This window comes from Cololabis saira, chromosome 21, assembly GCF_033807715.1.
Source record: "Cololabis saira isolate AMF1-May2022 chromosome 21, fColSai1.1, whole genome shotgun sequence".
Classification (NCBI taxonomy): domain Eukaryota; kingdom Metazoa; phylum Chordata; class Actinopteri; order Beloniformes; family Belonidae; genus Cololabis; species Cololabis saira.
Genome location: NC_084607.1, coordinates 18769954 through 18786001, shown reverse-complemented (window position 1 = coordinate 18786001; position 16048 = coordinate 18769954). Strand labels below are relative to the sequence as shown.

The 16048-nt window shown below is 39.2% G+C and overlaps 1 protein-coding gene across 1 annotated transcript; it reads right to left on the bottom strand.

Annotated features, from left to right (window-relative positions):
• Positions 1-390: 390 nt before the first annotated feature.
• On the bottom strand, positions 391-3422 carry LOC133421774 (somatostatin receptor type 2-like). The gene is made up of 2 exons (XM_061711538.1): positions 3220-3422; positions 391-1753 (listed from the first exon to the last, which is right to left on the bottom strand). Exon 2 carries the CDS (start codon positions 1706-1708, stop codon positions 596-598), a length of 1113 nt encoding a protein of 370 aa, XP_061567522.1. The 5' UTR covers positions 1709-1753; positions 3220-3422; the 3' UTR covers positions 391-595.
• Positions 3423-16048: the final 12626 nt, after the last annotated feature.

Genomic DNA, 16048 nt, shown 5'->3' with positions numbered 1-16048 from the left:
CATTACATTCTGCGACTTATATTGTTAGTTTAAACGGTTTAAAACAACACAAGTTAATAATGTCCAAATTTCCATACAGTCTCTGCTCACATTTTATATACAAGTATTTACAGATGAATTACTCGCTAGTAAACACTAATGCAGTTTTAATGACAGCATATGATCACATTCTGTTCTATGGTCGCACACAAGACAACACACAGGTATGAACTCTTGCTACAGGCTCTGGTGTAAACTGAATATATAATCCTCCCCTTCCAGGGGAAATCCATATCACCCAGGCGATTTTTTGAAGGTGGGCGTCGGCTTCATTTACCTTTCCTCAGAATCAGTCCACTGACGACTTGAGAGTCAACTGAATTTCACTCGCAGTCAACTGAAGAGTTTTCTTGTGCATTTGTGTACAGTTTGGGCGGTTGAGTAAATGTGACATAACACTTTGACATCTTGTTGATATTTAATTTCTGTAAGTGCTGTAAACTTTCCTCTGAGTTTAATTAACATTAATAATAATGTCCTTTCAGTTGGAACCCTAGTGGGGGTTGGTAGAAGACGTCTGTGTGTGTGTGTTTGTTCTAGTCCCATCACCTTCCTCTTAGATGCTGGTCTGCAGGTCACCGTTCAGCAGGGTACTCTGGGTCTCCGTGGGGTCGTTCATCATGCGGGATTTGTCCTGCCGGCTGTCACTCCGCTCAGCCTCATCCAGCCCACCCACCTTCTTGAGACACAGAACGTTCTGAAAACTCTTCTTGAAGTTTTCAGACAAGAAGGCGTAGAGGATGGGGTTTGCGCAGCTGTTGGCGTATCCCAAAACCACCACGAACGCAAAGGTACTCCTCAGGATGGGAGTGGTGCTGATGGTGCCCGTCACTGAGGTCACGTTGAAGACGTAGAAGGGCAGCCAGCAGAAGACAAACATGGCCACCACGATCGACACCATCCTGGTCACCTTCCTCTCCGAGCGTTTCCTCTTGGAGGAGCCCACCCGAATGCCTGAAGACTTCACCTTGATGATGATGAACAAGTAGCAGAGGCAGATGACCATGAGGGGCAGAAAGAAGCCCAGGATGAAGGTGTAGAACATGAATGCTGTGTAGTAAGCCTCTTGAGGCTCAGGCCACACGATAGTGCAGAAGCAGCCGTCATGCTTAGTAATCACACCACTGTAGATGACAATAGGCAGATTGACCAGCAGTGACACTCCCCACACCGTCAGGTTGATAGTTTTGGCCATACGCGGCTTCCGCCACTTTGTGGACTTAATGGGATGCACCACTGCCAAGTAGCGGTCTATGCTCATCACCATCAGGCAGAAGATGGAGGTGAACTGGTTCAGGGAGTCCACGGTCATCACGACCCTGCAGAGCACGTGCCCGAACGGCCAGTGAACCAGCGCCAGCTGGATGGCGATGAACGGCAGGCCCAGCATGAACAGCACATCTGCCACCGCCAAGTTGAGGATGTAAATGTTGGTAACCGTCTTCATCTTGGCGTAGCGCAGGATGACGTAGATAACCAGGGCATTCCCGCAGAGACCCATGGCACAAACCAGAAAGTACATGCAGGTGATGACGACGGTGCTGGTTCTGTTGAAGCTGTGGTCGGTGACGTTCCCGTTGGGGTTGGACCCGTTGTCCTGCGTGAGGCTGTCATACATGAGGTGCTCCGACAAGTTGGGAGGAGTCGATGGGAAAATCCAGGAATCCATGATACTTCGGTCTCGTCCTCTCTCGTGCTGGTTATGGCATCCCGCCTGCACGCGGAGAGCAGATTTGTAAAACACAATCACCTCTAATATGGATTCTGATATTGATTCAATCCAAACAGAATTGAGATTTATCGTCGTCACACATGTCAGAAATTGAATTAAACCCTCTTTGGTTTTTTTTTGCTTTGAGGTCACTTGTTGACCTCGGTGACCTGAATGTAATGACTGACTACCACATGCCAATAAAGCCGTACACTTGAGTGACAAGACACAATACAATAATATGAGTTCAGCACATTTTGATGTTAAGAGTATGTTTACTTTTTCTAGTCAAGCACGAAGCAGCTCCAGGAGGGAATTTATTGATTTTACTCATCTTTAGAAAAAAAAAAAAAAAAGACAGACTTGATTGATAGCGTGCCAGAAGAAAGGAGAGCTTTCAAACAATGGCCAGGGGAGTAATTCCAAACACAACACAACCAAAAGTACTGCAGAAGGAAGGGCTTACGTCACATGTTGCTAAATGTTACCAAGTGTCATAATTGCTGACATTATTTTTTAATTTGCTGGGCTGGAGCCATTGATGTGGATGAATTCCAGCTTGAATAATTGCATGATGGGAATGGCAGTATCCCTGAAAGCCTTGGTGAAGTCAGATCGAAGAGCTTGTCATTTCTAGTATGCAGGAGGCAAACGTGATCTGACAACTTAGTTCTGCGTCAATAACATGAGATGTTTTATTGTGCCAGTTTGACAGCAGGAGTGTGGTGAATGTAGTTACACAGATGGACCAATGTTTGTAAAAGGGCTGTTTGAGTTCAGTGACTTAATATCGGAGTCAGGTGAACAGGGGTGTTGCATAATACTGTATATCCACTGGAGTCACAAAAAAGAGGGGGACAATGAAAACATGAAGCTCTCTTATACATGCTGTGGAGTACAGTTAACCCTGTTCAACAAGTATCATCTCTGGGGAAAAAAAGAAACAGCTCAGAGCTATCATGATAAAAAGTAAAAGGTGGCTTAACAGCTCGAGGAAATATTTGAAAAAGCTTTAATCACCTATTTAGTTTTCTCATTTTCTTACTGTTTCAACCACATTTTTTGCCTAATTTTTGTCTTACTGGTAAAATCTGGTTAGCCTACTCACAGAAACTAGACAAAACAATAAAATAGTTTATACGCCCCTCAGGTGCTTATGCAATCTGACTGGAAGCAGAGAAGAACAAGGTCACATCAGTCATTAACAATGTTGAGAAACTCTGCACACAGTTGACATTTTTGTTTAGTTTGTTCGCAGTGAAATTACACTTGTGTAAATATCTGACAACGTCAATGTTTCTGTTTAATGAGTGCGTAGAAAAAAAATAAAAAAGGAGAAAAAACTGCATAATTAATGATATAATTCACAATAAGATTTGTTGGCATATTTATTGATATATTTTGAAATTTATATAAAACCTGTGGAGCCATTTTTACAATCGCTCTAAAGTCACTTAGAATCATCTTACCTGCAAGCGTAATCTCACTATGAAATGCGCCACTTCGTCATAGATGCAAGTGAATGTGGCAGATTCATCTTTTGTTGCCAAATATTCCTCAAGTTTGTTTGTCACAGGTTTCGAGGTGGATCACTCCTCTGTAGTTTGATCGTCCTCCTAACTAAATTGCATATTGTGTTGCGTATTAGTGGCGGGCGGGGAGGGACCGGGCTCCGACGCGCTCGTCGTGGTGCGCCGTGACTGTCTCCAGCAGGAGAGATGCAGGAGGAGGTGAGGACGCTCACCTCTGAAGGCTGATTTATGGTTCCGCGTTACACCAACGCAGACCCTACGCCGTACCCTACGCCGTAGGGTCTGCGTCGATTTAACGTGGGACAATAATTTAGGCTTGAGAGAGGAGAGACGCGGTCTCCGCACTTACATATTAGAACAAACACGCGATGAACGAGCTGATTCGTGTGTGGCGCCTTGTTGAGCCGCATTTTGTAACAACGGTGCATTTTGTAATAAATGTCCAAAATGTTAACTTTTTCATTTCATTTTGTAATAAAGCCGCATTTTGTAATAAACTGCCCCATTTTGTAATAAATGTTGTTATGGCATTTTGAGAAGATTATTATATAATGCATTTGCAACTTTTTTATTTTCTAGGAAATGTAATAAGATGGTGCATTATGTAATAATACCTATTATTGTTGTTTGTTTAACAATGAATTTATACAACAGTGACTTTTGTTGTTTTTTTATGCAATTTCCCTTAGAGCTATGTACCCCAATAAATCCTCCAATACTCCAAATAACTTTAGTTGCCTATTTGAAGTTTGGAAATATATAGGCCAATAACAAACAAATAAACTATGCTTTAGAATTGTTATTACATAATGCACCATGTTATTACATTTTCTAGAGAATAAAAAAGTTGCAAGTGCATTTTGTAATAATCTTCTCAAAATGTAATAAGTTAAAGCCGCATTATTACAAAATGCGGCTTTATTACAAAATGAAATGACAAAGTTATTACATTTTGAACGTTTATTACAAAATGCACCGTTATTACAAAATGCGGCTCAACACGCCTCTTGACGCGCCAACAGTAATTTTTATTTTCATTCATGTTCTGCATGCAATTTTTATGATGTATTTTTTTTTTTTTTATGATTTTGTATACTCATAACTATATTGTTAAATGTTATTAGGTGGGGGCTTCTCATATGCCTACTGGCACTTATTGTGTGATGTGATTTTTATTGTATGTGCTAAATAAAACTAAACTAAACTAAACAATCCTGACGAGAGCAGAAGATTTTTGTTGCAGGATCATAGCACAGGGACTTCCAGCCAAGGGAATTTCAGCCGCCATGTGCCAAGACAAATTTTTCCCACCAGGGAGAGAGAGAGAGATGTAAAACCCATGGTAAAATATTGAATTTCCTCCAAAAGTGTTCACTTTTTAATGGTTGTAACTGTTTATCAGACAATGACTGCCAAGTATTCCCACCTATGTGATACTTTACCGGGCCTTTACTGCACCTGTTCTAAATGTTTGTTTCAACCTCAGCATCTGAAAAGTAACATAGCTTTGCTTAGATTAAACAACGAACAAGACTATTGGAAAATATCCCACTTCTTCCCTTTTTTACCCTTTTTTACCCTAAAACTACCTTGCATGATATCAGTATCCTGCACCATCCCACTAGATTTGCAAGATTTGACACAGTCCTTTATACTGTATTATTTGAGAAACCATATGGCTGAGCCTGTCTCTTGTCACATCAATAAACACTACTGACCCGTTGCTGAAGCCGTGCATGTTGGAGTCCTTACACAGTCCATATATCTTACAGTGATGTAGTTTCGGGTTATGAAACAACCATAGCCTTCTGCAGTCCTTATTCTATATCGTTCTAGGTTTGTTTTTAATTGTATCTACCTAAAGAAAGCTGCTCCAGCTTCTTGAGTCTTATGAATGTTTTGCATCTGATTATTCCCATTCTGTTTTCCCCCCTACCAAAATCTTGATTTATACCATCCTTACAAATGTAAAAGTCAGGTCATTGATCTCTGAGACTGGTGTCCAAACCAGCAGAAGTGATAGAGATCCTGCTGTCAGCTGTGCATCGACTTAGGAAACAGTGCTGTGTTTGTGTATGAGCTGCACAATTAGTGTCAGAGTGTCGGTGTCTGCAGATGGTAGACTCTGACCAGATACCTATCTGCATGTTGAAGGTCAAACATTCAAGAGAAGCAACGTTTCGAGTGGAGAGGGATTCTTATCTAACCCCTTCCAAGGAAAGATGCCACATACTGTATGTTCATGGCAGCCAGAGGATATTGCAGGTCTGTGTTTGTACATCAACATTAATTATAGCAGTATTGAGCAGAGACATGCAATGTGGTCCAAGTCAGCCTCTGCAGAAACCTACAACACTAGATGTACAGTATTTGCTCTGGTGGAGCTAAGCTGGAAAGAGTGATTTCTGTCATTGCTCCCAGCATCTGCTGTTGAGGATTATTGCTCCAGTTGCCACTGGCACCACTTGTTGCCTTCCATTTTCTATTTCCTATTTTGACTGTTCCTTCTTCTTCATGCCACTTGATATTGCTCCATCCATCACGTCTGGTTGGTTAGCCAAAACCAGTTTATGAAGCTAGATCTTTGCTCCTTCATTCTCTACCATCCATCCATCTATCCACTCTGAGAGAATAGTCCACAATAGGCCAAACCTCTCTACTCCCGATCCTCTCCTCCACAGATGTACTATTGTGTTCTCAAGTCAGCTGAGATACATCTTCTCTCCAGAGAGTCCTGGACCTGACCCAGGATCTTCTCCTGGTGGAATATTTCTAGAAACCTTATCAGACCCCATTACCTTGATTCTTTTGATGCAAAGGAGCACCAGATCTACTCTGATCCTTTCCATTTGCCAATGTTGTTTTTTTATTGTTTAGAGATGCACAATATTGAAAACTTAAGCCAAAACCGATCACTAAAAATGAACTCCTTCTGCGTGGCTGATACCCATAACAATAAGCAGTAAGGTTTATATTTCTTTATATTTTTATATTTATATTTAATATATTCTTCATAAACAGTATACTCCTATTTGTGCACCTGCGGGATAATCTAAGAAGCAGTGAAGAAAATGTCATAATTCTGTAGGTCTGGCCAACGTATAAGAGAAAACAACAGTCCAAGGCTTCTCAAGTGGTCATTTATTTTTTGTTTTAGTAAGGCACCACAATATTTCACAAACAGTAAAGAACTTTTGGATTCAATTGGGATGTGTCATCAAACGGATAGTCAAGTTAGACTCAAAATCTACTGTGAGTGCACACAGTGTATTACATGTTATAAATCCTAAACATGAACCTTGTGGTCACTTGTGGTCACAAAAGTGCATGAAGAGAGGAGTTTCACAGAATTATGACTAGTTTATGTGGAACTAGCAAAGTTCATATGTTTTTCAAATATATAAAAATGTCAGCATTGGGGATAAATAGATGGATAAATAGACAAATCCTCAACAAAACTTTTTACAGTTATATAACTATCTCTTAGTGCTGTGGATTTCATTACTTGTCATTGATGGCTTGTATTTGGCTTTAATTTGTCCTAAAAATCTTTTTTCTAATGAGGCTGGGTGCAATTTAAAGTCAGCTGCAGCTGAGGGGAAATGAGATGCACCTCTTGATGCTCGTCTTGCCTTTAGAAATCACTTGAGCACACTAAACGTGACTGATTCCGCATAACTCCTCAGCCAAACAGAATTAAATCAACGCAAGCAGAAAATGCGCGCCTGAACCTGTCAGGCAGAAACATTAGAAGTTATTGATAGTTTGTCCCTGTGTGGAGGATGTGACTGGAGCCGTTGAAAAGTGAGGGAATTTAAAAAATGACCTTTCCATGTGAAACGATCAATGAACAATTGACTTTATGCTAAACGCTGTTGGAGTGAACTGATAACTTTACTACGGTAATACTATTGGGATTTTAAGTAGAATTGTTCTTGCTACGTAATGGAAACTGAATTTGAAAAAAAAAGTATTTTAATAACAAAAACCAAACTGGACTTCCAGTTAAACCGGTGTTTATTAAGTATTTTCTCAGAGGGAAAGAAGCGTGCTGGTACATAGTAATGCCACAGAATGATGTGGGGTTCAGTCCTGACTCTCTGGGAAGCTTTCTATACTTTCTAATTACTAAGGAATGATCAAGCACCTCTCTGATTCAGGCCCCTAAATTGAAAGCATTGATTATACATCCTGCTAGGGTAAAGTGACAAACAATTAGTTGCCCAAGGCAGGTGTAAAATATTTAATGAACATGGCTGAGAGTTTTTGTTTGGTATTTACGCTGCTTTGAAGAAAACAAATAAACCAGGTGGTTCAGAAAGGGTCCGTGTAATGCATTGGGGAAGAACAAAGGAATTTAATTCCTGTCTGGACTCAAACCTAGCTTTCATCTGTCCAAATTTACTGAAGCATGACTGTTGCTATATTTGCATGATGTTTAACATAATTGGCACAAGACTGTGTTAACTCATAAGAACCCAGACCCATTTCTGCTGGAGGAACAAATGTGGGGTGCGTAACCCAGACAAAGTGGACTCTATATGTGTCAGGAACTTTCCATGACATTTAAACGCAATGGTCCTTATGGGTTAACACTGCTCTCACATTCAAATTTGAATGTTCAGCCAATCAGAGTCGAGCCTTTTTTCTGACCAGAGAAACCAAATCTTTTTACTTCATTGTGACTCTTATCAGCAACAACAGTCTCTGCCATAAACCTGAGCAAATTTGTGTTGTCTGGTTTATCTGTATTCTGTACACACGGCTGTTTGTTTACATGAAAGGAGTCTGGCTGGTGTGATAAAGCCTGTTGAGGCTGACTCGGACTCCCAGGGGGCTTAGCTGTCATGACCAGGTGATTCTGGATGATTTCAAAGGCTATATGTGTACTGTTTTGTTTTTGTGTCCTCCCGCCCCCAAACGAATCCATTCAGGACTTAGGATGTGTAACCAGTGGTTTAATTGGGTCATGTGTTTACTGAGTTATCTCAACGGCAACAGAGCACATTTCATTCATGGATGAAGACTGTGAGTAGTGTTAAAGGTTATTGTATTAAGAGTGGCAGGCTTGACCTTAATCTTTCATTAAAAAAAAAAACACAATTATGACATCACTTTAATCTTCGCAACATGCAGCTTCATGCTCTCTCCAAAAATGTCTGGAGGAAGAATATTCATTTAATATTTAAGGCTAATCATGGATATACATAATTATAATTACAAGTCAATTTCAAATGTCTTTTATAGAATTCCACCAGTTATATTTGAAAGCATGCAGCTGCATGTAAAATCCAAATTAATTACACATTAACCTATTGAAATTTAATTGCATGTGTTTCTGTGGCTGAATATAGTAGTAGTGTTTATTTCGAATATGAATCATATAAAAAAAAGAAAGAAATAAGACAATCGTCTTAACATGAGACATAACAAAGTACATATTCAAAAGGGAGTGAGAAGAAGTAAAACTTATAAACTCTCACCCCCTCTCCTTAAATATGACTAGCTAACATATGTGAACATAATATTATGCAAACATAATAAAAAAACAAAAACAATCAAAACAAGACAATAAAAACATTGTAGCAACATAAGCTACTGACTAGTGTAGGAAAATAAGGATAAAAATAAATAAATAAAAAATAAACACTGTATTATTGCACCCAAGCATTTTGCTCATCCCTGTACCTCTGAAAAATAATATATTTGTATTTTATTTTAAACGGTTTAATATTTGGACATTGCTTTAATTCCATTGAAAACTTGTTCCATAGCCTCACCCCGCTGACTGAAACACAAAAACCTTTCCTGTTTGTGCGTATTAATGTGACATTAAAAATTACTTTTGCCCCTTAAACCATATCTTCCCTCATGAATACTAAATAATTTCTGTATATTTGTTGGTAACAGATCATTTTTTGCTTTGAACATTATTTGCGCTGTTTGATAGCCCACAATATCCATACATTTCAGCAAGACTAACAATAATCTGCAATGAGATTTCAGCTTTTGTAGCACATCTACTAAACTGTTGTCACATAACAGCTGACAGCTGCTCAGGTCCAGTTGTGGCTGGAGTCGTGCTGTGAGAGCCACAGCGGCTCGCCCAAACCTGTCACTGTGCTTTTAAACAAGCTACTGCTCTCTTTTAAGCCGCTGTAAGGAAACCAGAGAGCTGTCCGCCTCAGGGATGTTCCGACTGATTGATTGTGCTTGCTGCAGATTTCTTAATCTTCTCAAAGTGTAGTTCAAAATTCTCTTTAAATATGTTTCTTGGCACGAAGAATATCGCTTCCAACATATTCCTTTTCTCAACATTGGAGATGAAATGGAGCGCTTTTGAGAAGGGAACATCTGAAGACATTATTTGCACCTCTTTTATACTGTATGCGTTTGTGTGGTGCTGTTTGGTAATTTGTCGTTTTCTTCTTTGTTTTCAGGCAACACTGTTTTTCATTTGCAGACAAGTAGTGCAGTCTTAATTTAATTTCTATGTTATTATGCAGATACATCTTTTTCTTAAAAAATATGTCAAATGTGGATGAAACCTTGAAATGCTCCACAATCTACCATTTCTAAAGTTGGTTGCCAGGGCATGTCTCCTATGTATCTGGATTTGCATCACAAAGTATTTATTGGAATACTTATTCTGTTGTTTTTTTCTTTCTTTTTCGTGTTAATGATGATTAGATTCTTGGAATTTCGACTTAAGAGGAGCTATAGCAGCTTTGTAATTACAACTGGCCAACCGTCTGACTAAAATGACTTCCCCATCCCCCCAGCCCACGTAGCAGAGACCCTTTAGAGCTTCTTTTGTTCCTCTGGACCACTGTTGCACTGAAGAGGGCAGATGCGGAGGAAGATCACTATCTGTCATATTTACAGCCTGTCCTGTACCTATAAACCTAGCTGGTTGTTGTAAGGTGATGAAATACAGTATATCTGATCTTTCCCAATAAATGCTACCTACTGGACAATCAGCTATTATATCATCAAATATGATTTTGTGGTATGTTTTGTTTGATCAGATTTTAATTATTTTTTTCACAAGAAAAAATGAGGCTTAAACATGTGAATGGTAATCTCACATTTTTTTCCTGTTTTAATTTTTGAATCAGTATTGTTTTGCACAGATGGAATGGCTGATTGATTTTCTTTTCTTTTTTAGCGAGCACTGACAAATTCCGCCTAAAACTGCATGCCATCACACAGGGAAGTGTAGCTCCTGGTCACTGAGTCCAGCTTTCTAATCTTATAAATCCAATTGGTTTGCCCTCGACTTTTCTGAGCTCAGAGGTGGTAGATAATGAAAGTGGTGGAGAATAGCCATAGGCTGAGATGTTTCAGTGGGTCTCGTGAATGAGCTGTCACTGGCACTGACCACTTTGTTCGTCTGTCTCTGACTCATCGTGCAATGTCTGGAAACACTCACCCTTCAACATTAGAGTCTCAGCATCAGCATTCATTGCAGATAAACAATCCCTCTTGGCTGCTGTTGCTTTGTTTCATTGACTGTCCTATGACTCTTATTTTATGTGATGCAAAACGTTACCTCTAATTGGGTGGACATTTGCAGCAGTGACGTCAAACCTGCAGGTAATTGGAAAAGTATTTTTTTCCACCTTTGTCTGCATATATATTTATGGTTAATACCAAGTTTGGTAAAACTCAAAAGCCACATATATATGCATTTTAATCTATTCTAATCTAATCAATTTTTTGTGTGTGCATGGGTGTGTGTGAGTGTGTCTCCTTCACCAGGCCTCTTGACAGACTACCATATTTTATTAGTTCCTACAAAAAAATAAAAAAAATTGAAAAAGAATAACAACACTCTGCCAAAGATGACTAAGATCACCGAAGGTGGAATGGAATGGAATGTGATACATTAAATGTACTTTACGAGTATACTTCAGTTATAGGTCTATAATGTCCTTCTATTTAGCCCAATAATGAGAGCTCTGTACCACCCACTTGGTCAAAAAATAATTGCAATAATTTTACATAATTGAAATATAAAAATAAAATGATAACTATCCAATATATTCAAAATGATAAAAAAAAACTTCAAGAAGAAATTGTTGAAGAAAAAATAAGAGCATTTTTAATTTCAATGTACAATTAATGCTTAAGAGAATATTTGCACATTATTCCATACATCACTCAGGGCTTACATGGTGGAGGAAGGGTTACTAGAAATCACCCTTTTTAAAAAAAAAAAACAATTATAGTCTGGGGGGCGTTGCAGGGAATCCTTGGTTTCCATCTTACACTGTTCTCTGCAGCTTCCTCTGTCACACCTGGTAACTCTTTTACCACATCCAGGAATCTCCCATTTGATCTTTTTCCCTTTTTTCCCTCCTTATAGCTCCATCTCCAGCATCCTTCAACTAATGTATTTACCCTCCCTCTTCTGTACGTGCCCAAGTCATCTCTATCTATCCTCCCTCACTTTATCTCCAAGTTGTCTAACCCTGGCTGTTACTTTAAAGGGCTTGTTTTTAATCCTATCTGTCCTTGTCACTCTCAGATAAACTCTTAACATCTTCAACTGTCTCACCTCCAGCTGTCCTTCCTGTCTCTTGGCCAGTGCTGCTGTTTCCAAGCCACAGAGAAGGACTGGTGCCACTACCTTCTTGTAAACCTTCTCACTTGTTCCTAACGCAGATTATTCCAGACATTCTTTCCCACTCATTTCACCCTGCCTGCTCTCATTTCTTCACCTCTTTTTACTCCCTGTTGCTCTGCACAGTTGAGTATTCAAACTCCTGCACTCTTTAACTCTACTCTTCCTTCCTCACTGTTATGCCTTTTTCCATTAATCTAAATGTTAGTGTGCACTTTTGTGACAAAATCCAAGAGAATTAGTGATGATGCAGTAAATACTCAAAGTGACGAGTACCCTGCTATGAAATTACCCTTCACACCTCAAATAAAGCTTTGGATTTCATTTAATTTGTTGTCATCCTTTTCAAAAATACTGTACGTGCTTTGAAGGTGTGACCTGAACATGCCGTGATAGTAAACTCCGCCTTAAGAACATTAAATCACAATAACAGACAACTTAATTAAAAACTGCTGTACAGAGCTTACATAGATTTACATAGACAGCGGAAGATTGAACTAGAACTTTGTCATTTATTTTCCTCATAGTGGTGATTTTATTATGAGTGTGTGTGTGTGTGTGTGTGTGTGTGTGTGTGTGTGTGTGTGTGTGTGAGTGAGAGAGAGAGAGAGTGAGAGTGAGAGAGAGAACCTAATACCATCAACCTTCTAAGAATGGAGTCATATTTAAAAAAAAAACAAAACAAAAACAGCTTTATCAAATATTTTTTTCTGAGAAAATCTGAGAAAAATATGATACATTTAAATAGGATGAAATTAAATTACTTTATATTTGCCGAAAGGTAGAGGCAAGAGAAGCAGATCTGCCCGCAGCTCTCCTCTTCTTGAGGTGGATCGTAAACAGAAAGTGCGGCCATCTGTATGAGACAGGCCTTTAATCTACCGGCTGCCATCACAGTCCAAGCCAGCATTCTGATTGCTTATTAAAGTAAATTATGCCCCAAAATAGTCTGATCTCTCATTATATCTCATCTTTGAGCAATTGATTTCAGTTCACATACAATCCTTTAGGAGAAATGCATTTTCATCTGAAATAAACTACACACTAAAAAGTTCAGTAAATATAAACTTCACTCCCACTCTGTTGTCTTTATTTGAAATATGATGTTGGCAAAATACAAATTGCTTCAATACTTCTGCTTGCCAAATGATTTGGTCTTCTCTGAGCTTACGCATTCCTGCCTTGGTCAGAGTAATAATTAAATAATACTGTCTGCCAAAGGGCAATCTGAGTCAAATATATTTTTAGTGGTATTTTTAAAGTCAACCAACAGCCTCGGGGAGCAAAGTAACCCATTTAGTTTTATCAGGCGATGACAATACCACACCATTTTCATGTTTAGAGTGTATACCACTGAATCCTTATGTACTCTGTAAGCATACTTACATTGAAATACAGCATAGGAATGAAAAAAAATAAAGATATAACAAATGCTTCTATTTTCTAAATAATCTGAAAAAGTCCCCTCTAACAGAGAAACACAAACAAACTATAACATTAACATAATCTAAATCGGTTTTGTTTAAAACAACAATGTGAATGGTTTACTATCCAGCACGCGTTGCTGCGTTGTGGCTGCAGCAGCTCCACACATAACAGACGTGGGGAAAAGATCGCTAATGGTTTAACTTTGCACCGCTTTCCTGCTTGGAGGCAGAACCACGGAGGCCGAGTATCTGATATAACAAAGTAAAAGAGTGAAAGAGTGGTCGGCTCGGTTGGATCGCGGCTGTAACGACCAAACCTTCCACACAGTAAACCACAAACACTCACACAGACCGGGTCGGATCAAAACACGGGTTTTATTCCCCACTTCGCCAGCTAAACGCAGTTGCTGGCCAGCTCTCTGCGGTGCAATTAACCCCAATCTTCAGATAAAACTAGTTTGTTGAGGAACAAATATTAACTCTTATTTATAAAAATAATCTCACGAGGAAAACAAAAATATTGCTCACGCCTCGGAGCCTCTTCAACATAATATAGCAGTCAATGGCTGCTTTAATGGCATTGTTTTTTTTTGTTTTTTTTTCATGCCTTTGAAGAGTGAAACATTGTATCCTATGCTTGATTTTGTTTCAACAACCTTTATGACCTGCTATGGCAGTTCTGTACACAGCTGTGCCGCCCTGACATGCATGCTTATTGTTGTTGAGTTGGAGTTGGCGTTGAAGACACAACATACAGCTGCTTCAATAAACCCCAAATCATCTGGACAAAACAGATAGCACTGTGACGATCATGTTCTTTGATTTCTCCAGTGTGTGTGTGTATTAACACCATCCAGTCTGTATTACTACGTAAGAAACTCCAGAAGACACAGGTGGAGCATAGGAGTACCACATGGAACTGTACTCTCACCAGTCCACTTCATGCTGTACACCTCGGTCTTCCAGTACAAGTCATATCACCTACAGAAATACTCAGATGACTCTGCAGTTGTGGGGTGTTTATGGTGGTAATGGACATGGTGTGGGAACAATCATCTCATCTTGAATGTGAACAAGACAAAGGAGATAACTGTGGATTGTAAGAGAGCCAGGTTGAGTTAAATGGTGTTTCCCATCATGGCAGAAGAGTCGGAGGTAGTGGAAGAGTATAAATACTGCAGACTGGACTGGAGATACGACGCTGATGCTGTTTATAAGAATGGGCAGAACTGACCTCACTTCATTAGGAAGCTTAGGTCCTTCAGCATTTGCAGCCAGTTGTTGTATAAGTCTGTTGTCATCTGTTGGGGGAGCAGCATCACAGCCAGCGATTTGAAGCAACTGAACAAACTGATAAAGAAAGCTGGCGCTGTTCTGGGGACTGTTCTGGAGCTGATTGTGCAAAGGAAGATACTTCATAAAATGAAGAAGATCATGGACAACCCTGAGCATATTCGTCACAATACAGTTATTCTTCAGCCACAGAGTGTCTTCATCCAGAGGCTTCTTCAGTTCTGCAGTAACATGGCCCGCTACAGGAGACCCTTCATGCCCACAGCAATAAACACGGACTCTGAAAAAACCAAAATCATGAAAACTACTCCAGAAATTAATTTCCCTTTGGGGATTGATAGTGTGTTTGAATTTGAATTGAACTGAACTGAAAAGTCATGAACATAGAAAATAATTTTAAAGGCAAATGCCTTTAAATTTGAAAGCACGTATTTACCATAATAACCCAGTTAATATTACATGTTTAATCCAATACAATCAAAACCAGATGGCATCTACTATTCTGCCTTTTATTTTTTTAAATGTCTAAATTTCCCTCATCAGTCACTGTTTTCTTTCTAATTATTTTCTTCTCTCATAGTTCTTAGCACCTTCACCACAGCTGGGATTTTTTTTACAGAGAAAACTGATCTAGCCTCATTTTTACAGGTAACTGAGGAGCCTGAGGGTGGTGCCGCTGCAAAACCTTTTATAACTTTAACGGATTATTGTACCTTACTCAAGTTACACTGTGTCGCAGAAAGTGTTCAACGAGAGAACTCTCTATATTACAACCTAATAGGTACTATCAAACCAATGTTATGGCTCTTATTCTTATCCTATTTATTACAAAAATTTATATCATAAAAAAGTCACAATATGTTTAAATGAAGTGCTGTTTAAGAAGTGAGCAGGTTGGTCTCACAGAAAAAGGTTGACAAGAAGACAAACCTCCTAACACTGCATTACATAGCTGGCAGACAAATGGTGGTGGCTGCATCATCAGTGCTGTAACAGGCTCAGGGATTCATTTGTACAGAAGGGACCACAAATCATCCACTGTTGATTTACAGACAACACTGAACTGACCAAACCATAACTTTTCTTATACCACGGGCTGTGTTTTCAGTGCTTAATTTTTTTTCCAAAAGTGTTTTTGTGTTCCACTGTAAACTCATCAGAAACCCTCTCTTTCAAGCATCCCCTTGTTCTATGACGCAAATGTAGAGACTTTCATCCTTTGAACTGATCAGATTCAGTCCATTTTGTTGAAGTCTTTTGTCCGATGTGAAGTCAAGAGGCATGGTTATCCATTAGCTTTTGTTCAATTTAATTAAATGTTGGCAGTGGGAAATTTTACTACCGTGCATCTTCCAACACCCCATCTCTCCATGTTTAATGATATTCTTTAAATAAATAAATAAATAAATACAAGTGGTAA

Excerpts from the sequence above, each read along its gene's own strand:
- LOC133421774 (XM_061711538.1), bottom strand. The coding sequence starts at position 1,708 with ATGGATTCCTGGATTTTCCCATCGACTCCTCCCAACTTGTCGGAGCAC.